At 34.7% G+C, this 24,746-nt stretch overlaps 5 protein-coding genes across 9 annotated transcripts; 2 read left to right on the plus strand and 3 right to left on the minus strand.

Moving 5' to 3' along the window:
• The first annotated feature begins 953 nt into the window (after positions 1-953).
• On the plus strand, positions 954-3,172 carry LOC7496008 (uncharacterized). The gene is made up of 3 exons (XM_024603762.2): positions 954-1,304; positions 1,717-1,915; positions 1,982-3,172. The coding sequence occupies exons 1-3, from the start codon at positions 1,234-1,236 to the stop codon at positions 2,009-2,011; spliced, it is 300 nt and encodes a 99-aa protein (XP_024459530.1). The 5' UTR covers positions 954-1,233; the 3' UTR covers positions 2,012-3,172.
• A 256-nt stretch (positions 3,173-3,428) lies between these two features.
• LOC7496007 (uncharacterized) lies at positions 3,429-7,185 on the minus strand. Its single transcript, XM_024603757.1, has 9 exons — positions 6,972-7,185; positions 6,809-6,892; positions 6,599-6,708; positions 6,422-6,472; positions 5,711-5,854; positions 5,529-5,618; positions 4,872-4,978; positions 4,063-4,147; positions 3,429-3,858 (listed from the first exon to the last, which is right to left on the minus strand). Exons 1-9 carry the CDS (start codon positions 7,081-7,083, stop codon positions 3,760-3,762), a joined length of 882 nt encoding a protein of 293 aa, XP_024459525.1. The 5' UTR covers positions 7,084-7,185; the 3' UTR covers positions 3,429-3,759.
• Positions 7,186-8,285: 1,100 nt separating this feature from the next.
• Positions 8,286-12,330, minus strand: LOC7496006 (U-box domain-containing protein 44). Of its 5 annotated transcripts, none has more exons than XM_024593979.2 (5): positions 11,842-12,330; positions 11,666-11,737; positions 10,735-11,550; positions 10,333-10,633; positions 8,286-10,118 (listed from the first exon to the last, which is right to left on the minus strand). In XM_024593979.2, exons 3-5 carry the CDS (start codon positions 11,524-11,526, stop codon positions 8,674-8,676), a joined length of 2,538 nt encoding a protein of 845 aa, XP_024449747.2. In that variant the 5' UTR covers positions 11,527-11,550; positions 11,666-11,737; positions 11,842-12,330; the 3' UTR covers positions 8,286-8,673. The 5 variants fall into 5 exon arrangements, with proteins under 5 accessions (XP_024449747.2, XP_024449745.2, XP_002297756.3 ...); XM_024593977.2 differs by having other exon boundaries at positions 10,735-11,593; XM_002297720.4 differs by lacking the exon at positions 11,666-11,737.
• A 2,396-nt stretch (positions 12,331-14,726) lies between these two features.
• On the minus strand, positions 14,727-17,830 carry LOC7487014 (annexin D3). Its single transcript, XM_002297718.4, has 6 exons — positions 17,549-17,830; positions 17,081-17,226; positions 15,957-16,184; positions 15,366-15,578; positions 15,192-15,281; positions 14,727-15,071 (listed from the first exon to the last, which is right to left on the minus strand). Exons 1-6 carry the CDS (start codon positions 17,622-17,624, stop codon positions 14,868-14,870), a joined length of 957 nt encoding a protein of 318 aa, XP_002297754.2. The 5' UTR covers positions 17,625-17,830; the 3' UTR covers positions 14,727-14,867.
• A 4,235-nt stretch (positions 17,831-22,065) lies between these two features.
• Positions 22,066-24,737, plus strand: LOC7496004 (annexin D4). Its single transcript, XM_002299179.4, has 6 exons — positions 22,066-22,229; positions 23,049-23,221; positions 23,305-23,523; positions 23,633-23,857; positions 24,002-24,076; positions 24,168-24,737. Exons 1-6 carry the CDS (start codon positions 22,193-22,195, stop codon positions 24,375-24,377), a joined length of 939 nt encoding a protein of 312 aa, XP_002299215.1. The 5' UTR covers positions 22,066-22,192; the 3' UTR covers positions 24,378-24,737.
• Positions 24,738-24,746: the final 9 nt, after the last annotated feature.

Consider the following 24,746-nt stretch of genomic DNA (forward strand, 5'->3'; position numbering starts at 1 on the left):
CACTTATCAAGCATTCCAACCACAGAAATACAGTATATTTTATTTTTGATGTGTTTCAACACCATGATTTATTTTTAAAAAAACAGCTAAAAAAATATTTTATATAGTTTTAATATACTAATATTAAAAAAAAATGTATTTTTAAGTAAAAAAATACTTTTAAAAAATATAAACACTTAATCTTAATATAAATACGATGAGAATTCCATCAAAATACTTATGAATGCTATAGATAACTGTCTAGGCTAAATTTTCAAAATATTGACTCAAACAAAAAAAATTTCCTCGGTTTTATTTGTGGTAATATAATAAAAATAGTTTATCTAGATTCATCTACAGATCTAGCATGGGAAAATGTAAACACTTGCCCATATTACTCAAAAACATTAAATTATATAGACGACCGTAGTGCTGCGAGCCTATTAATGAAGAGTATATTTTAAAAACACTGCGTAAACCGTGTTTCTTCAAAAAAAAAAAAAATAATAATTTTATTTAAAATGAAATTTATTTTATATTTTTTAAATTATTTTAATATGTTGATTGAAATACACCAAATTAAACTCTCCTTTTCATGTTTTGAGAGAACGTGGGGAAGGGGATAATCGAATCTTACAATAATGGATTCAATTTCGTGGTCCACTCGTCCGACGCCTTTTTCGTAACCATTTAATTTTTTTTAAAAAAAAAAAAAAAAAAACTAAGAGGCATTGGAGAATCTCGCCAGGCCTTCTCTCTCTCTCTCTCTCTCTCTTGCTGGGTTGTGGGGTCACCTATTTTGTTGTTTTCAATTATTATTTATTTGGGTTGTTGGATCACTTTTTATGGGCTTTGTTTTTTGGGATTTGGGCTAGGGAACATATTGCTCAGATGGGCTTCTTATGTGTTTGGATGGGCTTAGAAGAGAGTTTTTTTTTTTTTGCAACTTCAGTGCATTGCCATTCAAGGACCGTTTCTCATTCAAGGAGTTCTTCTCCGACAGCCCTCAACCAGTTTTTACTGGTCAGTCATTTGAGAAAGACATGGAAGAGGCGATAAAGCAAATTCTGGATTCTCCTATGAATACCAGTTAGTGGATGTTGGATGTGCCCGATTACCATCGATGAAGCGAGACTGCTCCTTCTCGTTTGTTCTATCAAGATGAGGGAGAGGCTGAATATGTTGTTAGTGTTTATATCTATATGCGTTTGCCAGGATATCCTGCAAACAAGATCTCCATCTTGACAACTTACAATGGCCAAAAACTTCGTGATGTTATCAACAGAAGATGTGTTCCTTATGACTTCATCGGCCCACCCAGCAAGGTAAAATGCTCGAATGAGTAGTGAAAAATAACTATTGCATAGAAAATGAGTAGCGGGTTAAAGTTGTTTTTCATGTGTTTTTGTAATTTTGCTCAGAAAGAGTAATGGTTAAGTGTTATTTTCATCTGTTTGCTTGACCAAATAAAAGCTATCCCTGTGACTTCCTTGGTGCATACTGAGTGACCAATTCAACCCATGGGACAGCTTCTGTTGCATCAATGGCAAATTGGTTTCTCTTTTTCACAGTTGTTTCAATTCAGGTTGCAGGCTTTCATATATATTCAATCTCATTATAAACTCATCAATATTGTTCTTCTACAGCTCACAACTGTTGACAAGTTTCAAGGACAGCAAAATGGTTTTTCTTTACAGCTCACAGCTGTTGACTTGGGCTATATGTATTTTGCCGCAGATCTCTGTTTGAACAATGCTATGAACTGCAGCCTACATTTCAACTTCTGCTTCAGGGACCCGATCACCTTGCACTGAATTTTGGTGAAGTTTCGACATATACACAGCGGCAAGTTGAAGACACTGGACATCCTTGTTTTGTTAGCAGTGTTGAGGAGGTGGGACACATTGTAATGGATAAAATGAATCAACTGTCTCAGGTATAGCTCTTCGGGTTATATACCTTTCTTGTCTTGGTTCATGGCTGAATCTTCGATTCATTATAGGTCGAGGAACAGTCTAAAGAGGCTTGCTGACTTAAAACCTAACTTAAGCTATGGTCACATGCACAAAGAAACTAGCATCTGCCAATAGCATGGTAAATTTTGAAGGGAAACCTGCCTTAAGTTAGGTGAAAGCTGCTCCCTCTGAGCATTGCAGCGGGACAAATAAAGCATTTGAGGTTGATGAAGGTTATATATATCGCTGTGAGTCAACTCTCACCTAATAAATTGTAGTTAGTGAAGGATCAAACTTTTGATAACACCTTTGGCTGTCTTTTTTCATATCCATCCACTATCTTCTCCTAAGAAAATCTTCTGCATTTTTTTTTCTTGCCTGTTATTATTAAAATGGTATCTGGCTTGTGCTTGGGTGATGGTGTTGTAAATTCAAGGTGCACCATGTATAGCTCAAAGCAGCGAAAGGCTTGTGATTTTGCTAAGGTATGGTTAAGTAGCTGAAATGGAAAACCTTGGGCTCAGTAATATGCCAAGTTACTTGATATTCATTTTGCAAGCTGCAGAAACCCTTTTCCAGTCTGTGATGTGGTGCATACGGGCATTGTTGTTTTACAATTAATCCACTAGCAACTTTTTTTATGGTCTCGTAAGAAGTTCCAGCAGCTAAAGTCACGGTTTCTCACGTTTGATGAGCTATCAGCTTGAGCAGTACATGGCTTATTGATCCGATGGACCTGCTCCTGCAAATGGGGCAGTTGATGATACACCAGTCTGATGAACCTAAAGAGATGGACGGGATTGCAAACAGTGAAGATGGGGGTTTGCCACCTGAGAAGCAATTAAGTGAGGGAAAGGAGAGTGAGGCTTCCCCAAATGATGAAAACCAGAAAGAGATATGAATGGGGAATCATGCACGGGGTAGCAGAGTAGCCTCATTGATACGGTGAATTTACTCTCTCCCCATAATCACAGCCATAAGCATAACTTGCCGATGGAGTGATTGGCGTGATGCCAATCGGTAACTGTTCAGCTCAGTTGAAAGTTGATACAGCTGGAAAAACAGGGCTTGGTTTCAAGCATATCATCATCACATTATACCAGGTGCTGGGAATTGCTAATCCCTGTCTCTCCCTTTTGAGGATTATTACTGTTAATTCAAGAGTATCATCACATTACCATGTTGATTTTGGTTGATGAACCTTTCCTTGCAAAAATAGAACTATCAGATTTTTGGCTCCTGGATTTTCAATTTCATAGCAGAGCTGCTAGTCTCTCTGAAATCAAATTAGACTGAGGAAATGTGGGATACAAAAATGAGCAACGCTACCATGCAATGACAGGTTGGTTTAGTTCAAAGGTCAAACCAGGAGTGCTAATTCTTAGGTGGTTGAGGGAGCATGTCCCTGTATCTTATTTATTTTTACATCTGCGTCTCTACCAAACACTATCTATTTTTTTTATTATTCTAAAATATTAACAAAACGCAAAAGCAGGAATTATAAGGTTTGTAGCATTGTTGCCCATAAATCAAATCCCCTTAAATTCAGGGGAAAAAAGGAGTAAACAAAATATATTTAAAGTATCTGCCAATGCCTTAACTAAAATGAATGAAAAATAGAACGAAGAAAGAAAAAAGCCCCATTCAAACCAGGAAATTATCCTTGGTCGAGGGCCACAAACAACTATTTGAGCGAGAGAGCATGATGGCAACATGATTTTAACAGCAGGTGGAAATATGAATCAGCTTATGCATATTAGATGCCAAAATTGCCAAAACACAGAAGAAATAGAGAACAGGTTTCAGATTAATTCCTGGGGTCATGTCAGTCTCCAATAAACTTCCGTTTCTTAGTGGTGTTCATGTATGGTCTAAGCACCCATTCATTCTGTGCTTCAGTCTGATCCACTGTTCCTAACTTTATCTGTTGAGACAATGTAGAAAACAGAAACATCAATTATCCAAGAATTACACCATCGATTAATAACTACAGCAGATGCATTTACAGAGGCTATATGAAGTATGTTTGCCAATTACTGATATCAATTACATTATGGAAGCCTTTTCTAACTTGGTGGCAAGGAGATTTATGTGCAGGAAAAAGTGATCTAATTGGCATTAGAGATACCTGATAAAGCCGCATTTCGAATCGTGGACCAATCTCTTTGAGTTCAACAGACTTGGGGCCTCCATGCTTTTCATATATATGATGCCTATACATTACAAATAATCAGCCAAAGCATATTCCATATGAAGAAAAAGTGATCAGTTTTGTACAGAAAGGATGGTGAATTCCACTAATAAGCAGCTTGTGAACAGAAAAAGCAAGAGCCAACAGGAAGAATATGTTCAAACTTGAAATTATGATACAAGCATGATAGCAAAATAATATTATATGAAACAAGAGAAACCAGAAACCAGGTTGACCACGTTTGGATGACCTAACAAAGTAACTCATATACATTTCGATTTTGATTTTTTTTTTCTATCAGGATATTCAATGTTGTTGTCTAGGGATTTCAAGAATGTTTTTGTAAGCATCATCTCCGAATAATAATAATAATAATAATAATAATAATAATAATAATAAAGACAAGCCTTTCATGACAAGTTGACAACACTTAAATTTCCTTTTCTTCGTGATGTTTCTGCTTCGTAATAATATCTATAAATTTTCTCATAGCAAACCTCTAAATTAGCTGGGCTGCAAAACGAAAAATGCAAGCTATTCAAGGTAGGCTACTCAGAACTCTTTCACAAACATAAATGAACTGAACTTAACAAGGGTACCCCAAGCAAATCCACGTGAAGATGGATATCCCATGCAATTACAATGGTTTCTTATTAATACAGGACTATATAATGGCATAAAATAAGAAATTAAGCTAATTTGGCTCAAAACAAGAGATCTTTTATGGACTGAAATAGGGAACCAACCTGAAGGAGATATAGTCAGATTGATTTGCAAATGTGATTATGCGTTTAGTATCTGGCTTTGGCATAGGGAAAAGATGTTTTAGAATATTTGCTGTCCTTTCTCCCAGCTGTCAACATCAACAAAAGAAATTCCACAATGGAATAAAACATCAACAAGTAAAACTATTGAAGCAATAAAGCACACATACAATGTTTACTAGCATAGCATATTGGTGCAGAGAGTGCTACAACATCCAAAGAAATTGTCTTCAGAGGGATTATTCCAACGATAAAATCCCTGATACTTTACAATTAATGCAGTCATTTGTAAAGATTGAATATAGCAACCATGATCAGTAGCAATACTAATATTTCATTTAAGCTAAGTATTTCTGCAATCTTCCAAATACTCTCTCTCCTTATCCCTTCACAATTTATTAGATTTGCAATTCCATCAAAGAAAAATGAAAGTGCAAAAGTTCCAGGCATAACCTGAGCATGCACATAATCAATTGTTTGCATTGGTTAATAAGCACAATTCCCACCTTCTTTCAAAAGCAACAAACTAACTCAAGACAGCTAATTGTCCATCAAGTCTTCAAACGACCACAAGATGTACATGGAGAAGTCAAATTCTACAATCGAGATATAAACATTCAGGGAATGGAAAATTAATACCTTGGATTTAAAATTGTTAAGAATCAAATGTGGGGGGGCCTCAGGCATAGTTCCAATAGCTTTCTTGTCTTTAATGTCATGTCTAGTAACCTACAATACAAACACTTAATCAGCATACAAAATTCCCTGAGACATAATCCCAACAAAAGGTCCAAAACACAAGAATAACCAAACTAACTTACCACATTGAGTAATTCAAAGTAAGCTGTTGGACCAAATGGTAGATGGCATATAACCAAACCATCTGGCACACCTCGATGCTCATGCACCAAAATTACATCAGTATAATCATGTGCCCGGCAACTTTCAATAATCTCAGATATAACCTGAAAATGAACAATTTTTTTAAAGTACGCCTTAGAAAACAAAAGTCCAAATCTCACCAACATGTTAAACCGAACAATTTTCCCATACAGCATATAATACATAGACTTGTACCCTTCACCAAAACTCAACTTCCTATTTACACCCATGCAACAAGTTCTATTAACCACACGCTTCTTCACCATCTCTACATTTGACATTAAATTAGAATATACAACCATCAAAACCACCTTTTTAACCCTAAGTCAGTCTCTTGTTAACCTCCTGGCTTTATTTATTATCAATTTACTAACCTGACCACCACAATTGATTCGCTCTGCATTAAGAACCACAAACTTCAATTCCAGCACAAGTGTGTATGAACCGATTTCCCATGCAGCATAGAATACCTAGACCTATACAAAACTCAACTTCCTATTTACACTCATGCAACAAGTTCTATTAACCACAATTTCTTCACCACCACTACAATTAACATTATATCAGATGATACTACCCATCAAAACCACCTTTTTAACCCTAATTCAGCCTCTTGTCAACCTCTTGGCTTTAATCATCAATTTACTAACCTGACCACCACGATTGATTCGTTCCGCATTAGGAAACACAAACTTCAATTCCTGCACAACCATGTACGGACCAGTCGAATCAAATTCATAATCAAGCAAATTCACACATATAGCACAATCAAAACCTCACAACAACAACATAACATTTCATAGTTTATTTTTTTCTTCTTCTAATACCTTAACAAACTGAGTAAGAGGAGCACTCGGATCCCTCGACGTAGTCAATAAAATTTTCGGATCTCTTTCAGTTGCTTTGGCATACTCATCATCAATATGACTCCTCGGTACTAAAATTAAACAAATTTAATTTAATTAAACCAAAAACATATATAGAAAAAACAAAAATTTATATATATATATATATATATATATATATAAGAAGCATACTTGCAGTGTTTTCATCCTCAAGATCAATTTCTTGACGAAGAGCGGCTTCTTCGTTCCTAAGCTCAGTAGGAATCGGTTTTCCCTCTGTAAAAATTAATTAATTAATTAATTCAAAAAATCAAAGCTTTTTGTTAAATAAAAGAGAGAGAGCTGATATTTATACCAGCAAGGGCTTCTTTGATTTTGCGTTTCTTCTCGTAAAGTAAACGTTCTTTGCCTTCTAAGCTTTTTCTATACAAATACTCTCTTCTCAACCGGATGTTTCGACGTAGCATTTTTAGAGAGAGAAAGATGTATTTCTAGAGAGAGAGAGTGCAGGCTGTGCTATTTTGTAGGGTTTTGTTAGGGTTTTTTTTGGAGAAGTGACTACTGAAGGAGAAAGATGGCGCTTGGTCTAAACGACGCTGTTTCTTGATTATTGATATCTTCAGAAAACGGCATGTCTGTTTCTTGATCGACGACATGTCGTTTGTTGGCCTTTTTTTTATGTTTTTTTTTATTTTTTTGATAACTTATTTTACTATTTTTTATTGAGTTGACTGTTAAAATTATTATTATTAAATTTGAATTGATTTGGTGATGATTCACTAATTTGATTCTTAATTATAGTCAAATTATTAAATTTGGCTTAATTTTTTGATAATTTATTTTATTATTGTTTATTTGACTGACTATTAAGATTACTTTTATTAATTTTGGCTCGACTCAATTAGTTTTTTTTTTGTTTTTTTTAATAATATATTTTACTAATATTTATTGAGCTTAACTGTTAAGATTACTGTCATTAAATTCAACTTAATTTGGTAAATTAATCCAATGATTTATTGATGTAACTCTTGAATCGGTTAAATTCCAAATAAAATAAATAAAAAATGGACCTAGTATATCAATTTGAGAGGAAATCCATCCTGGTTAATAAGACAATCTAAATATATCAAGGGAGAAAAACAAGTGAATGAAATAATGTGTATAAAATCATTAAAAAAAAATCACATGCACGACATCATGCTCACACTAAGAATGTGTTTGGTATTGCGGTAGCTGTTGTGGTTGTGGTTTGAAAAAAGTTATTTTATAAAAAATACTTTTAGTTGAGGTTGGTTTGAAAAAATAGGTGTTTGGTTAAAACTGTGGTTGAAATTGAAGTTGAAGAAAAAGTAGTTTAATGTGTTTGGTTAAGAATGCTTTTGAAATTGAGGTTACAAAATAATTTAAAAAAATATATATTAATATTGATAGTTTTAAATTTAAATATTGTAGAATTAATTACTCCTATTACATCATGAAATAAAAAATATTTTATATAAAATATTTTTTATTATTCCGTTAAACTATTTATAATTCCATTACGTATAAAATTCATCCGATAAGAATTACAGTTTTCATAATTTTTTGAGCATAGATCAGTGCGAATGAATTTAATTCACTCTATACTAGTTTTTCGGGAAAACAAATATTGTTCACATAACAGTGCGAGTGAATTTAATTCATTCTAAATTAATTTAAAAAAAAAACAGTTAAAAAAATAACACACTAAAAAAAACAAAAAAACAAAAAAAAAGTCACGTGAACAGTGCAAGTGAATTGCACTGTTCACATGAACAGTACATTCACACGTGAACAGTGTTCAATATACAATGTGCATGCTAATTGCACTGTTCAGTGTGAACAGTGCAATTAGCATGCACAGTAAAGAAAAAACAGCATTTTGTTGTTTTTTCTTCTCCTGCATATCAAAAGCTAAAATGTGTAGGCTCCATGTACAGTAAAGTGTGTATTTCCTTTTACCAAACGGCTGCAAACTGCGTTTTAATTAAAACGCAGCTGCAGCCGCGTAGCCAAACGGGCTCTAAGTAAATTCTCTCTCAGAAGTAACTAGATTGAGCTTGCAATAGCTCAAGCTGTGCCAAGACTCTTGCAATTGTTGATTTCAATCTTGGATCACCATTCTGCGCAAGATCGATGAGGACCACCTGGGCAGATTCTCCATATTGTGATCTATGCTCTTCAATTCTAAAAATTCTCTCCAACATCCACAGTGCCTTTTCTTGAGCTTTTACAGTTCCTGATTCCAACACTCTTATTATGGCTTGAACACCAGATGTTTTGGCTATGAAGAGGCTTCCACTCTCCCGAATTTCATCTTGCAAGAGCGTTGCGAGGGCGTTGAGGGCAGCTTCATCAGCTTCCCTATCTTTACCTTCCAATATTTGGATCAGTGGAGGGACAGCACCGGCCTTGACCAAACAAAATGTGCTTTTAATGACGCAATAGCCATCATGGACTTGGCAGAAAGTGTCTGCAGAAGGAGGCATACATATCCACCGCGATTTTCTGGACTTTTGAAGGGCTAGGGAGTTCTGCGATAGTTGAGCTAGTGAGGTTGCTGCTCTACACTTGGCTACTGATGATTCACTTGACAGCAACTTCACAAGGATAGGAATAATCCCTAGTTCTGCTGAAAAAAGCTGCAATTTCTTATCAGAAGGAACGGTAAAGCGAATAAGTATGCCTGAGATGCTCTCTTCTAACCATGTTGTTGATGATGATGCGCCTGAACTCATTAGTGAGATCAGAATGGGCAGAAAATGTAATTTTTTCAGTGCTTCTGTTGATTTCTTGTTGCCAACAGGAAGATTGCTCAAAATGCCGATTGCGGCAGCCTTTTCACTTTCAGATTCTGGTGATGAGATGATACTGACAATTTTACTGAGATAGGATTCTCCGAGGTGTTCCATGAACTCTTCTGGTGAATCTTTAGAAAGGGTGTAAAGCAAATTTAATGCAGCAGTTCTGGTATTGGTGTTGCTCTCTGTCAGAAAGGGTAAAAGAAGCTGGACTGCACAATTTTCCTTCATTTTTCTTCTTACTTTGGATGCACTAGAGTGGGATGCAATACTATTTAGAGCTTGCAAGAGATGATACTGAATAACCGGACTAGACAGGTTCAAAAGTGAGAGCATCTGCTGGGCTACGTCTTGTTTAACCAGAATAGTTGCAGATTGAGCAATCCTTGCAAGTATTGCAGATGCCGGCTCACGGAGAGTCATAAGGACAGATGTCACGGAAAACAGTAGCTGGAGCAGGGGTACTACAATGCCTGAACTGATTAAACGTTTTATATTTTCTGTCAAGTTTGATAGATTTTGTAATGCATTTAAAGCAGCTAACCTGGCTTCAAGTTTTCCAGATTTAAACATCTTTACAAGGGGTTCAACTGCCCCATCTTCGCCAAGAGAGGCTCTGCACAGATCTGTGAGCTCCATCCTTGAAACTGCTGTTGCCATGAGGATCTTGCTCTTATCAGAGCCTATAAAAACAAGATGATTGCATTCAGACAACAGGTTCTTGGATACAACAATTTGGTAGGTATGAAGTTCAGATCTTGATATCGATTTTCGATTGAGGAAGATCCCAAATGCATGCTTTTCCACTCAAAAGGCACATAAAACAACATGCACAGATCTAAACATGAAAATTATGCTACGGAACATGCAATACGTGAAAGTAAGCTTTAACATTACCTTCCTTCAGACAATGAACTAGAGGTTTAAAGTAACCAGCCTCAGCCATATGAAGCACATTTTGAGGATTGCTTGACAGTGCAACCAACAACTTCGCCGCATCTTGTGAAGTAGTCGGATCATCCCCATTAAGCATGGTGACTAACATAACAATACACCCTTGAATTCTTCCAATCCTTCGCCTAACTGCAGAAATATCAGAGAGTTCTGACAATAGTCCTACAGCTTCCCTTCCTTCATCCGCGTCGCGTGCCAAAGATTTCACCAACACTGACAAACAGACTGCATCTGTCATTTTGTCCTGCAGGCTACCGGACAACGTAAGATAGCTGCAAACTTGAAATTCTTACACTTGAAACAAAAATCATAAAGAAAAAAAAAATCATTTCTCGTATGATTCACCTTGTTTTCATCATTCTCCAAAGCAAGAATTCTCAGTATCTGGATGGTGGTTAACCGGTTGTGAGGCTTGCTCGAGCCAAGTCGATTAAACAGAATTGGAATAATATCTTCGTCATTAATCCACTCCTTTTCAATTACTTGATCCCTAATTAAATCACCTAAGACCAAAAGTGCAAGCCTGAATTCTTCATCATTTCCACACTTGAGATGTCGCACAACATCATCAATGCTAAGACTAATTTTTTCCTCCTCGATTTCATTAATAAAAGAATCTTGCTCACTAACAAACCCTGATTCTTTGTTTGGTCTAGGACCATGATTTGCACAAGGACTGGGACTGGGACTGAGACTTGGACTTGGACTTGGAGTAAAACTGGTATCAAACTTCACATTCATCAATTCTCTGTGTAATGCTGCAATACTTTGTTTGACTTCTGTGGATGCATCAATACTTGCAAAGAGAACAAGGCCTAATGATCTCCCAAGTTCTTGAGTAACAACCTCAATCTGCTTGATGGGGGATCTTGAACAAGCTCCTTCAATTAAGTCCTTAGCGCGACTAAGCTCTTTTTCAATGGATCCAACTGCCTTTTGAACTGATGGCCTGTCCATGAGTTTTTCATTATCGTTTATTGATATGAGAATCGGTGTGAACTTGTCAAGCAGAACTGCAAATTCAGCGAATACTTCTCTATCGAATTCCAAGTTCTTAGCAAGTGATACCGCCTCTTCTGTCGAGGCTTGTTGCTCTGATTCAATCTCAGAAATGCTTCTGCTATCAGAATTTTCCATTTTTTCTTGAAATTATAGAAGTAACTAACAAAACAAAATCAGGAAATTTACAGACGTTGAGAGTTCCCTGTGCAAGTATTAAGAATTCAGAGAAAGAAAAGATTAACAAGAAATCAAAAGAACAGAACAGAAACCGAACCTGAAAATCAGAAATCAAATCAAGCAGGTATCAACAGCGGAGATGCATATATTTACAAGCATCTGTGCTTGTCTGCACACTCACACAATATACAGTAAGTCTTGTGTACAAGAACAAGAATTCAACAAGCAAGAAATTCAGAACTCAAAGGTAAAAGAAACGAACAGACTAAGAACCTGAACAAGAAGATATCCATCCATTAAATTCATCTTGACATGGTTTATGACAAGTAATCTGTGTAAACAAAGACTGAGACCTTGTACACTAGTCTATCTTGGATTCACCTGTTTGTCTACATTTCAGACAACCTCAAGTTTTTTAAGATTCCAAAAAATAAAAAATACATAAGTGAAAGCGTTTCGTGGGTGAGTGCGAAATGGATTTGAGGCTTTCTTGTTTGGAGTTATGTGTAGAAGGGTATCTAAAGGGTCAGTGGCTCTGACTTCTTCCTTAATGAGTTAAAGGCTGCTGTAGATTCCCTGCTTTTTTTTTCTTGTAAAATTTAATGCGGATAGAAGAGACCAGGTCAAGTAAGAAAAAAACTGCATTCAAGAAGCTCCAGCGATTTCTATCGCCCAAGGCTGCTGCTATGCCTTCTTTCTTTCTTTACTTGCCTTTGCCTGTGTGGGATTCAGGTCAAGCCAGTCAGTCTGCTGACAGTTTGCCTTGCGTAGTTTTTCTGATAAAGATAATAGGCTTTTCTTTAGAGGATTTACATGCTGGGTTACTTAGGGTAACTGAATTGTTTTAAATATTTGTAAGAACTGATTCAAAATTAATTAATTCGAACAGTTTCTATATTCTATATTTGCTGGAAAACTTTTGTCAGAGTTTTTTTTTTTAAAAAAAGATAGGCTTGGTTTGGTTTTAGATTTTTTTTATAAAAAAATCAATCCGAACTAAACCGAACGAAATCAAAAAACAAAACAAAAAGATTTATTACAAAAAGATTTATTATTATAAACTAAAGGCCTATTAAATCAAAACTAGTAAAAAATAGCTCAATTAAAAAGTGATACAGTGAGGCCTATAGAAAATGAAGGATTTGACCATTTAGATGAGGATGTTGACACTTATAAAAAGGAATATAATCCAAACAGATCATGTAGATGACCTGTCATATAGTTTTATGGGTTAATGAAATAAGTTTAGATACAAGAAAAGATCTGATTATATCATACTAGATTAACTTCTTAAAATTAAAATAACAAGAGATCTGATTATTGGATCGAGTTTAAAATTTTTCAGGTAATCTATCAACAATTTTCCTGTGGAAAGCCATAACATCGTTTATATCGAACCGTTGAATCTTCTAGAAGTTGTTGTTTAGGTTAATTTTGTTATTTTTCTAGGATTTTTTGGATTTATTATTTTCATTTTAGATTCTATTTTTATTTTCTTATTTTTTTTGTTTTTTAAATTGTTTTTTTAGTAGAGATAGATTTTCTTGAATAGACAGTCATTGTATATTTAAATTTCAAAAAATAAAATTATAAATTTAGTATTTATTTCTGCAACTTTTTTTATTTATTAAAATTCTTGTGTTTTTTATATTATTGTTTTCCTGTTAGCTTTGGCATCTTATTAATTCAAATTAAATTTATTTGATTTTAACAAATGTAAAATCAAAACAAACCAATTGGTTTATTTATTTTATTCGGGTTAGTTCGATTCAAATTTTAAAAGAAAAAAATCAATTCAATTAAATTTTATTTAATTCAAATCAAATAGCTTGAGCATTAGTTCATCTCCAAAGCCATTGTTTCCTTCCAAAGCTATATGTAATTATAATTTGATTTAAAACTAATGGATTTTTTTTATTCATCAGGAGATTAATGGATTTTGATCTACTCACAACAACTTTAACACTTAATTTCCTTAATCCATTCCATAATGAAGTGAGAAGAATTTAATTTCAATAGGGTTTTTTATTTGTTAAAAGATAAATTAGATTTTGGTACAAGACTTCATTTTTTTTCTTTTATTAATATGCGTGTCTGGATTAGTTTGCGTGCATCTCGACTAATCCCACGAGTCTTGAAATTAACGATCATATAAATCTCTAGTAGCCCTAAGAAGATTTAAACTCATAACCATTAGGAAGCAAACCTAAAATCTGAGCAGTTAAGTTACCCCAGTTCAATACGTCATTTTTTTAAATCTATTAAATCTTGCGGTGACCAGAATTCAATTTAAGATAGCTAGCTATAAAGCTTATTGTAAAAATGAGTATACTCCTTATATTATCATCAAGGATTCAAATTCATCATACGATTTTTTATGTGTGAATATATAATCTGGTTGTTGATTGATTATTCAAAATCTAACATGAAAATAACTTATTTTTAATATAATATACAGTTATTAAACTCAGTTTGTCTTAATAAATTGACCTTGAAAACTTAGAGTCTGATTTAAATGAAGAATTTAGTTAAATTGTATAAAATATTGATTTGGGTCTTTGATGTTTCGGTCCTAATCCAATTAGGATAACACCAAGAAAAAAAAAACAATGCCATTTTAATAAATATCATTGACTACGGTGACTCAAAAATTAAATCCGACAACTATATAATTATATGATACAAGGGTGCCCTCTCCATCTAGGTTTGAATTTTTAAAGTTTATTTAGAAGAAAAATAAATGTTGTTTTTTAAAATATTTTTTATTTTAAAATATATTAAAATAATATTTTTTTATTTTAATAAAAAAACTAAAAAATATATAATTCAAAAAATTCAAGAAACAATTCAAAAACCACAATTGCAAATGGTGTCTTAAGCATCCTAAATTTGCTTGCTTGGGTAGTTTGTCCTTACGGCCTTGTATATCTAGACTTTTATGGGCCTCATCGGTCCTCATAGATGGAGCCCCAATAAGCTTCGGAGGCTCCATCGGTTGTTCTTGAAGAGCTCAAAGAAGTGATTTAATATTAATTTATTCTAAAAAATATATTCTTTTCTCATCAATCTTTCCGTAATATGCAGCTTGCTACTCCCCATCTAATTTGCCATGAAAAAAGAGGTAAGAAGATCACTTGGAGCAACTTCTGTACAGCAAATAAAACCCAATAAATCACAGCTCAAAGTCATGTTTTAGCAGGCAATATGCAGGTCTGATACAAATTTTATTTAAATGATGCAAGCACACAGTCCAAATATCTCAAATGGTATAAGAAATAGATAAATGTACGGAGAGTGAATCAGATTCTTGCACCAAGTAAGGTCATCAAGAAGTCTTTATAGTCTCCTGAAGTATCACCAGTAACTGCACCATCAAGGTTGGTTTTAAAGATGTTGAAATACTCCCCTCTGATCTTCATCGTATCGATCTCAGCTCGCGCTACTATTGCTCTAGTCAGTGAATCTTCATCTGTTCCGAACCCAATGATGGCTTCTCCAATGACCTGTCAATGGCATTTAACACCAATGCCGTAAATGATGTGAGAAAGTGACTTGAAAGAATGGTTTTTGAAGCTGACTTGTTTAAGATGAGGGAACATCCAGCTATGAAGACAGCTAAATACCTCTGCAAAGTGTTTCTCTGGGGTGTCTATGCACTTAATTACCACTCTCAAAAGAGATTCCAAATCTCCCTTTCCACAACTCTTGATGTCCTGCAAATGAATTGCTCAGAAAACTGTCCAGAAAATGTCTTAAACAAAACTACCTTTCACTCTAGGTAGTTGAAGAAGCTGAACCTGGTCAATGGAATTTCCAAAGTTCTGGTTGTAGCATGCGAAAGTTGCTCTTAGTTGATGAAAGTTCCTAGTGCTGAGTATAAGTATTATGTCATCCTGATCTAATTTCTTTGATTTGATGACTTCATGTAATTTAGCTGCCTCTGCGTTGGCGACTTTTGTATCCACCAGTTCTTTATCATACCTGTAAGAGCTTGCTACAGCCACCAAAATCTGCTCAATGCCAGCATTAGGTCGTGTGTTAATGTTACGAAAATGTTTAAAATGCTAACAAAGGTATGTGAATCTTTGCTGCCAGTTCTAATATATGAAGCTAATTATGCCCAGGCCATGCATCTGGATGACAAATTTTCAATTTAAAATGTCAATGCCATCCACATTACACCTAGGATGTCGATCATCTAAACAGCTAGCTTGTTCTAACTCATGTTACTTTTCCTTTACTTTTGAATGAGTACATCCTGATTCACAATGTCACGAGCATACATGCCAGTAGTCAATTCTTAGAGTTTGCAATCTCCCCTTTTAACCATGAGGTGAGTAGTTGGATCGCATAGAACAAGTCTACATTGCCTGTTACAGAGATTTTACCTTTCTGAGTGGCAAGGGGACTGCAGATACAATATCTTCTTCAAGTGAGCAATCAAAAATAGAGCAGTAGGCTTGCCTTACTTCCTGAAGATGGTTAGGAGATGATGCACATGTTATCTCAACTACCACTTGCAGCTGTTTCATGCCTTTCTTATTAGCTTTCAGTGCTTCATTTGCCAGTTTTGCATCCCTCTCTGGGGGGTCAGTGGTCCACAAGATCACCGCTTTCTGTTACATATCAAAAGCTTTAGGAGTTAGATGTCAATGGATGAATTGACATTTGTGAAACCAAAGCTCAATGTAAAGTCTTACAAACTGAAGGTTTTATGAAAAAAATTGTTCGATAGGAGTCTGTAATAACATGAATGAACGCTATGTTCGCTTGAATGAAATGCTTTGTAGTATTTGGTTACTTTCTCAAGACAAAATAGATGGAGATAAAAGAAACGAAGATAGTGGGAAAGAGGAGACATGTCGCATGTCCTTCCTGTTTTGAAATAATACAAATTAATTTTATGATCATATCTTCATCTCTCTAACCAAACACATTTCTATCCTTCTTTATCTATCTCTTCTGTCTTGAAACACTAATTAAACATATTAAAAAAAACCCAATATTTTCGACCTCCTTTTCTCTTTGAGGGAAAAACAAACATAGCCTTGATTTGCTGCATTCTAACAACTTTCTTCTGCAAACAAAGTCTGATACACACATGTAGCAGAAAAACTAACTTGCACAAAGCAGATTTCCTTACCAAGGCTGCGATTAGTCTCATTGTTCTTACTACATATTATAGGCAAGAATGTTTTACATGAACTAAAAAAAATAGTCTTATTTCTTACTGGCAAACAGTATATTATAGTCACAAGCAACATGGCTTGTAACCTTATATTGGTGTTTTCAATTTCAAATGTTTAATCTTTTTTTTTTGTCTTTTTTTGTCTTTTTTTCAGGCATCAAATTTCAAGGGTTTCATGTTTGTTTTTCTCATTCACCAGCTAACTTTTCTGTACATTTTGACGATATTTTCTGACAAACAGAGAATTCAACAACTATGATGCTTGGAAATTTCTCAATTCAACTTGTATTAATAAATCTGCATAAAGGGATACCAAATTCATACTCTAAAATCACCAGATAACTCAGAGTTGAGACGATCGATGAGGGATTCATTGTAAAGCTGCTGATATGTCTCTCTGATTTTCTTCCTTTGACTTGCATTTCTATGTCCTAATATCCATATAATTGCTTTCTCATCTGTCCCCAATCCTATTCACAATCACCAAACAGAATCAATAAACTGAAAATTGGGTGATATTCTTCTGTTTCTTCATCCTCTAAATACATTAGAAAGTAAGTAATGGAAAAAGAATATGCAATTGACCAGAAAATCTAGAAATTCAGAGATCCCAGGAAGAGAAATCAGTGGGAGAAAAAAAAATCAAAACCCAGAAAGAAATGAAAAAAAAAAAATCTTCTTTCAACATTTTCTGCTCTCACATACATAGAAACTTAAAGACATGCAGACAAACCCAAAAAGCTGAAATAAATATATATATATATATATAACAAAAGGAGAAAAAAGAGAGACCTTGGACGGCATCTCTGAGTTTCTCACAATCTTGGGTTGGAGAAGGAACAACCTCTGGTACCCTGAGAGTAGCCATTTTTTCCTCCCAAGAATTTTCACTGGAAACAAACAGAGCCTAATTAAGAAATGGGGTGTCTTTTTATCGTTTTCCTTCGTGGGTCAAGGTTAGAATATTTGTTATCTTAAGACAACATTCAATCTGAAGAAGAAGAAGAAGAAGTGAGTGCTTCCAGTTCTGTTTTTCAGTTTAGTGTTGTTTCCTTCTCTTTCTACTTTCCCTCCTAAAAGCAAGCAAGAGCTGAGGGGTTCTGACTTCTGAACTTCTTTTATTGGACACCAATGCCCCTCTGCCAAAAACCTTGCAACCCGTTCAGTTCTTGCATAACAGCAGTAAAAAAAAAACAGAAGGCAAGGGCTGTTTAGGAAATTAACTTATGAATCATTGCATAATGAGTTTTTGCAGTAGAGCCATTAGTTTTTGGTATATTTGTGATAACTTCTATGAATTTTTAAATTTCATGTTTGTTGCCATGGAATATTTGTATTTGATTTAGTTGCCAGCTAATGAAGGTCTTTGGGACAGTTTGTCAAAAGCAAAATAAATGGGGAGTAAATGCTCCTATTAATTAATTAGTGTTTTTTTGTTCTTTTCTTTAATTGGGATAATCAATTATTGAAAAGAAATGTTGGAAGCTTCATGAAAAAAGAACTATGGCTTGTTTTTGTAACCTGCTTCATGCAGATGCGTTTTGATATAAAAAGAACATAAAAACGAGAGACAGAAACATATTTGATTCTTGAGACATATATAAAAGTAGGTTTTTATCTCTACCTCGAAGACAATTTTTAATCAGTTTTTTAATCTTTAATTTTAATAAGAGGGAACAAAAACGACGGAGATAAAACCAAGTTAAAACAAGTTTAATGATCGAGGCTAGCTCTTTGTTAAAAAAAAAGAGAGAGAACCTTGAAGAACTCTCTTCTTGCTTTTTTCATAGAAGAAGAAGTACGAATTTATTCCTGGGGTTTATAGTTCTTCTTCGTTTTATTCTGGCTACATTTTCTAGCCCTATGGTCAAAGAATCATGTGTATCATCTGTGTTTGCTCTCAATTATTATTTCTAAGTTTTTCTTGTTTGGTATGAACTGATTGGCACAACTGATCGAGTCCTTCCAAGTTGAATTCACACTGACAATCCCCGGCCCATGTGCTCTTTTCTCCATCGAAGTAGATGAAATTAAATGGTATAAGAAATGGTATTTTCCTCTGATAATATCTTCAGATCCTTTCAGGAAGTAGCTGTATGGTTAAAATAAGCAGCTTCGATGAGCTTTACAGGGTTCTCAGTTGCTGCAGGCCCCATTCCTTCATTGCCATCTGTGCAATCGATCTTTAAACAAAATGATGGTTGTTTTTTCATTTGCCATCTGAGCTGATCATAGAATTCTGGCAAGCAAGAAACCTAACAGGCATCTCCGGCCACTAGAGATTTTAGTTAGGAAAATTAAGCAATTTTATCAACAAAATTGAAGGTATATAGTAGCCTTAATTTGCCATTCTGCCAATTGAGCTAGTATCTGTATACAATGAAAGGATGAAAAAGAGAATCTCATGAATACTAGGCTAGCCTCTGTCATTCTTCTACCTCTTAGAACTGAAAGGAAATACGTTAAAAAGAAATTTCTCAGAGATTTTCCTTAAGGAATTTGTGGGTATATACAAACTACCTCCGACTTGACTCAGCAAGTGAAAAACTATGTGAAAACAATATTATAAAATCAGTTCAAACTTCACCAAGTCAACTCTAAGATATTTAAAAAAAAATAAAAGAATGAAACTTGTAATTTTAACAAAAACTATTGAAATATGTTGATCTTATCACTCGCTAGTTGATTTGATAACTCAGGAACCAGCCAGCACGTTTTCAAGTCCTATTCAGAGCCGGTACAATAATCATGAGGAAAAAACAAAAAAAAAGAAAGGAAATTACAGAAAGGAAATATAATTGAAGGCAGACCTACAGAAGAATAAAGAAAGAGAAGGGAAGTGACATTTTCGACCCATAAATCATTCTCAATTCCCATCCAAACTGGATGGCTTTAATGCAGGATCTTGTAAAAGATCTACCAACTAATAAAAAGAAGAGGGAAAAAAAAAAACGTGAAGGCATGAGCTGTAACCTCATCTGTATTGGACCCATATCAATAATTATGCATGCCATCGCCATGGCTGGCTTCATTCTCTAACTGCTAAAGATTATTTCTCTATTTTTTTAAGTATTTTTTTGTTTAGAATTATATTAAAATAATATTTTTTATTTTTTAAAATTTATTTTTAATATCAAGATGATATGAAATATCTAAAAATATTTTAAAAAAATTAATTTCTTCAAAAACCCTTTTAAAACATAGATAAAAACAGGATTGAAATACCCCCACATGGTTATTTCTTTGTTCCCACCTTATCACAATCTTTTTAATAAAGGAATCATCCTGATAACAGGATCTAGATAGTTCTGCCTCCACCACAAGCGCTAAACATTGCAGATCACCAGCCTCTCATTACACGAGGACAAACAATTTTGCATCTCGAAATTCGAGGTCAGAAGATGTCGAAGAAAGGCATTTGTACAATATTTGTGTTTCGACACTAGTGTTGTGAAACACGTTTTGGCATTGTTTACTTTATTATTATTATTATTATTATTATTATTATTATTATTAATGATGATGATGTCTTAAAAGTTGACCTACCAAACAAGCTCACGTCGAGGGTAATTCTAAGAAAGGAATAAAAAACAAATAATATGTTATATGTTAAATGCGAATGCCAGGTCTTGATGTTTTAATATAAGAATATTTTAAAGAATGAGCATTTCCAAAGTCAATTTTTTCAGTTCATTTGTTGCTTTCTGGTTGTTTTCTCAGCCCTATTTTTTCATTAAAATCCTTACTTACACCTATAGGATGTCCCTACGATGTCTTCATATGATTTGACAGCGTATTGAATGCCCAGAAAGAAAAATAATTCTAGTTTCTTGGCTTCCAAATGTGAAATAAAATCTCATGATCATGGCGGTAAACAGGCGTGATCAGAGCTTTTCTTAAATTATTGTTGTTGCTGATAGGTTCAAAGATACGAGCCACATGCCTAACATGTTTAGTATATTTTTTCCCACCATATGAGGATTTGAAAGTCTCTATAATCAAGGATAATATCCCACATATGATCATGCTCATGGCCATGTCTAGGGCACACAGCATTAATATATGATTTCTTTCACCCGACGAACAACCAACAGCTCCCATCAATTAGGTATAATCCATGCAGAGAAAACATCAACAAGATGGCTTCTCCTTCGATGAGACAGAGAGAGCTGTGTGCGTGTGGGGGTCTTGTATTAATTGCTGTCAAATATCAAACAACTCATGTGTGCCATGCTTAGCTAGCTGTAGCGATGATCGATTGATATATATCTGATATATAAAAATGTTCACACCAGGCACAGCTCTGTGGCACCTACTTTTGTCGCTTCTTCAACAGAATTGAGTAGATTTAAGAAGAGAAGGATGTTATGGATAAGGCATTACATGTCACCAGGAGGAAATAAGAATTTGCGTGCCTGTTACATGTGAGGATTATAAAAAGAAGGCAGGCGCAGTCAGAGCTATGAAGTTTCTGGCATGCATGGTCAAGGAAAAGTAGGAGGGGAGGGGAATGTGATTGAGCAATTAGCAGCAAATTAAGAAATGATTTGATGAATGCCATGACATTAGAGAGAAAATGAAGCAGCAGAAGTTGCTTGAAACTCAATAATGATGGCCTGCACAGCTTTTTGTTAGCCTTGAAAAAGAAGAAAAGGAAACTCTAACTCAATATTAGGGCAAACTAGAAAAACTAGAATTCTTTAAAATTCGGATTAGGTATAAATAATGGGAATCTTAAGATATGGGAAGATCATGTGGTTTTAATCTTAAGAGTAATCTTCAAATTCGGATTAGTCTTAAACCAGAAATCTTGACTGTGAACATGGCAAAATAAATTAACCTTGCTGCTCGCATTATTTGAGGAAGCAGGTATCTATTTTGGTCATTTCAACTCATAAATCTATATAAAAAGATGGTTGTTGGAGAGGGCTACGTATGCAAAATCAGAAACTGTGCACTGAAAACTATAAATTGCAAAAAGAATTGGGTTGAACAAAGATTTGTGCCAAAATACAAGGACTTTCTTGCAAAAGAAAACAAAGCATCACCGAATGATTATTTTATTTATGCTGTATTAATTGTTTATAACTCCCTATATAAAAATAATTAATTCAGGCCTTTAATGGATTTAATTAGCTCTAACTAAACATTGTTATTAGCTTTCAAAGCCTTTGAAGAATACTGAAGGAGTTATATTATTAATTAACGAGTCTTTCAAATCACTAATTAGGGACTTAAATGTCGTTTTACCTTCATAATTATTTAATTTCTTTTATATTACTTCCCATTAATTGTTCTTTAATAATGGGTTTAAGTTCCTAAGAAGCCCTTATTCTAGTTCATTGACAAAAATAGCCTCTCAGAGTGATATAAATGCAGGTGATGTCTTTCTCCTTGTTGTCCCACTCCATCCAAGACACATAGAAATCGTAAGAGATGGCTAATTTGGAAGCTCTTGCCAAGGCTTTCACAGGTTCTTTCTCATTCTTTTCATCTCTTTCAGCTCGAGTTTTCCTTCATAAACCAATAGGAGAACATCCAAATTCATTGCCCAAAGCCTTGTTTCCATGGCTCATAAGCCATTTATAAAACCCATCTTGCAACCTGATTGTTTGCATGTTGGTTCATGATCGCATCATCAAAGTTTTCAGCCCAGAATGCTTCCTGTTTTCACATTTTGTGTCGTCAAAATCGCTTTTGGTGGAAGCATTAATTCTGCTGTAAAACTGTTATCTAGCTATTCTTAGTTTATTATGCTAGTACGTCTACTCTTCTTTATATATATATATATACATACAACACACACACACAAGCAATGGAATATCTTTATTGCTTCAAACTGACCGCATCAGCTCTCAGTACCAGCACCCGACCTGGTTGCACATTACCCTATTTCTGAGCACTTTCTCTCATTTTAATATATTATTATGGACTTGAAGAACATTCGTAAGTGTTTTGTTTTTCACTTTCTCTCATCTTTTTCCTCCAACTCTTTTACCCACATGATGCATCCTTACTTTTTAGTCATGGTTATTAAATTCGTCTGACGGGTTTTGTCATCTCGGGACGTTTTCCGAGCTGAACTGGAAAATTAAAAACCCAATTGACTTGAACAAACCAGTTCAGTGACAAACCAGTTAAATGCATTAGCAATGATCCAAGCTTTTTTTCTGGATCAATCCCCGAGGTTGTCTAACATCTATTCTTTTGTCAGCTAATTTCAGCATACTCCCTTTTTGTTAATTAGAAGAGACGTCTGAATAAGGTCATGTTTATTATTTTCTTGAAACAGGACTTGGAGTTGATGAGAAGTCATTAATAGAAAATCTGGGAAAATCACATCCTGAACAGAGAACATTATTCAGAAAAAAAACTCCCCAACTTTTCATAGAGGATGAACGATCTTTTGAACGTTGGAATGATCACTGTGTCAGACTTCTTAAGCATGAATTCGTGCGATTTAAGGTACTTCTTCATAACTTTGTTCTCCTTTTCTTATAGAAGTTACAGGACAACAAGATTTGTGACTCTTTTGTGTGATTTTCTAGAATGCTTTGGTGCTTTGGGCTATGCATCCTTGGGAAAGAGATGCTCGTTTGGTAAAGGAGGCATTAAAGAAGGGTCCACAATCTTATGGTGTGATCGTAGAGATTGCTTGTACAAGATCATCAGAAGAGCTGTTAGGAGCTAGAAAAGCTTACCATTCTCTCTTTGATCAATCCATTGAAGAAGATGTCGCCACCCACATCCATGGCAGTGAGCGCAAGGTACATGACAATGTTTGCATAGGACTTGATAGCATTCGGTATGAAATGAATAGCATTCTGATGTGTAGAGAGGGCATCTGATATGATTTTTTTTATGTGCTGTGAACAGCTTTTGGTAGCACTTGTAAGTGCCTATAGGTATGAAGGCCCAAAGGTTAAGGAAGACGCTGCAAAATCTGAAGCTAAAATACTTGCTAATGCTATTAAGAATGGTAACAAGAAGAACCCCATTGAGGATGAAGAGGTGATCAGAATACTATCAACAAGAAGCAAGGCTCATCTCAAAGTAGTGTACAAACACTACAAGGAGGTTTCTGGAAATAATATTCATGAGGTATGACAAGCAACTAAGTGCCTATTTGTAACTGTAACAGGCTTTAGAAACTGAAAAGGGACTAACTATATAGTTTTGAGGGATCTTCTGAAAGTTAGATGAAATTAATTCAAAGTAATTTGGCTGCTTTCATGCTTTGTTCAGGATCTTGATGCTTCTGACTTGATCTTGAAAGAGACAGTTGAATGCTTATGCACCCCTCATGCATATTTCAGCAAGGTAATTAAGATAAAGCCACAACCAGACTGCCAGTCAATGTACAGCATATTGTGCACATTCTTATGCGCTTATAAATTTTTCATTTCTTTAGGTTTTGGATGAGGCAATGAGCAGTGATGCACACAAGAACACCAAAAAGGGTCTGACTCGAGTAATTGTGACCCGAGCAGATGTGGATATGAAGGAGATTAAAGAAGAATACATGAACTTGTTTGGAGTTTCTCTATCCAAGAAAATTGAAGAAAAAGCAAATGGGAACTACAGGGATTTCTTGGTTACCCTGATAACAAGAGATAATTGATTGAAAAGACGGATATTGTTATTTGGATCTTGATTCAATGTTGAAGTCTGGCTTTAATGTTCATCTTCTCTTTGATCTTTGTTTCATCGTATGTGATCTTCTGCATTTATGAGTTGTTTTAGCATAAGGTGATGCCTTAATAAATGGAAATTCTTTCCTCTTATGGTATCACCCTCACAGTTTTTTTTCTTGTGACACTACAATGTGGCTCTATTTGGCAACTGAGAGAGACAGTGAAATGGTGAGGATGGGAGGGAGATACCACATGTTGTAACTTTGAGCATTCTTCTTTGATAGAAATTGATAATTTCTTGTTTTTCTTCTAATAAAGAGATTTGGGAATTTGATTCTTCAGCAAAATTGTTTAGA

The sequence above is a fragment of the Populus trichocarpa genome, chromosome 1 (assembly GCF_000002775.5).
Source record: "Populus trichocarpa isolate Nisqually-1 chromosome 1, P.trichocarpa_v4.1, whole genome shotgun sequence".
Taxonomy (NCBI): domain Eukaryota; kingdom Viridiplantae; phylum Streptophyta; class Magnoliopsida; order Malpighiales; family Salicaceae; genus Populus; species Populus trichocarpa.

What these genes read in the sequence shown, in the direction of transcription:
- LOC7496008 (XM_024603762.2), top strand. Translation starts at nt 1,234, where the DNA reads ATGGCCAAAAACTTCGTGATGTTATCAACAGAAGATGTGTTCCTTATG. An exon ending in TCATCGGCCCACCCAGCAAG is followed by an intron (nt 1,305 to 1,716) that starts GTAAAATGCTCG and finishes ATTTTGCCGCAG; the next exon opens with ATCTCTGTTTGAACAATGCT. An exon ending in AAATGAATCAACTGTCTCAG is followed by an intron (nt 1,916 to 1,981) that starts GTATAGCTCTTC and finishes GATTCATTATAG; the next exon opens with GTCGAGGAACAGTCTAAAGA.
- LOC7496004 (XM_002299179.4), top strand. Translation starts at nt 22,193, where the DNA reads ATGGCTAATTTGGAAGCTCTTGCCAAGGCTTTCACAG. An exon ending in TCTTGCCAAGGCTTTCACAG is followed by an intron (nt 22,230 to 23,048) that starts GTTCTTTCTCAT and finishes TTCTTGAAACAG; the next exon opens with GACTTGGAGTTGATGAGAAG. An exon ending in TCCATGGCAGTGAGCGCAAG is followed by an intron (nt 23,524 to 23,632) that starts GTACATGACAAT and finishes TGCTGTGAACAG; the next exon opens with CTTTTGGTAGCACTTGTAAG.
- LOC7487014 (XM_002297718.4), bottom strand. Translation starts at nt 17,624, where the DNA reads ATGGCTACTCTCAGGGTACCAGAGGTTGTTCCTTCTCCAACCCAAGAT. An exon ending in ACTCAGAGATGCCGTCCAAG is followed by an intron (nt 17,227 to 17,548) that starts GTCTCTCTTTTT and finishes GATTGTGAATAG; the next exon opens with GATTGGGGACAGATGAGAAA. An exon ending in TCCCCTTGCCACTCAGAAAG is followed by an intron (nt 15,579 to 15,956) that starts GTAAAATCTCTG and finishes GGCATTGAGCAG; the next exon opens with ATTTTGGTGGCTGTAGCAAG.
- LOC7496007 (XM_024603757.1), bottom strand. Translation starts at nt 7,083, where the DNA reads ATGCTACGTCGAAACATCCGGTTGAGAAGAGAGTATTTGTATAGAAAA. An exon ending in CTCTTACTCAGTTTGTTAAG is followed by an intron (nt 6,473 to 6,598) that starts GTATTAGAAGAA and finishes ATGGTTGTGCAG; the next exon opens with GAATTGAAGTTTGTGTTTCC. An exon ending in GAATCAATCGTGGTGGTCAG is followed by an intron (nt 5,855 to 6,421) that starts GTTAGTAAATTG and finishes GTTCATTTTCAG; the next exon opens with GTTATATCTGAGATTATTGA.
- LOC7496006 (XM_002297720.4), bottom strand. Translation starts at nt 11,526, where the DNA reads ATGGAAAATTCTGATAGCAGAAGCATTTCTGAGATTGAATCAGAGCAA. An exon ending in TGGAGAATGATGAAAACAAG is followed by an intron (nt 10,634 to 10,734) that starts GTGAATCATACG and finishes GGTAGCCTGCAG; the next exon opens with GACAAAATGACAGATGCAGT. An exon ending in AGTTCATTGTCTGAAGGAAG is followed by an intron (nt 10,119 to 10,332) that starts GTAATGTTAAAG and finishes TTGTTTTTATAG; the next exon opens with GCTCTGATAAGAGCAAGATC.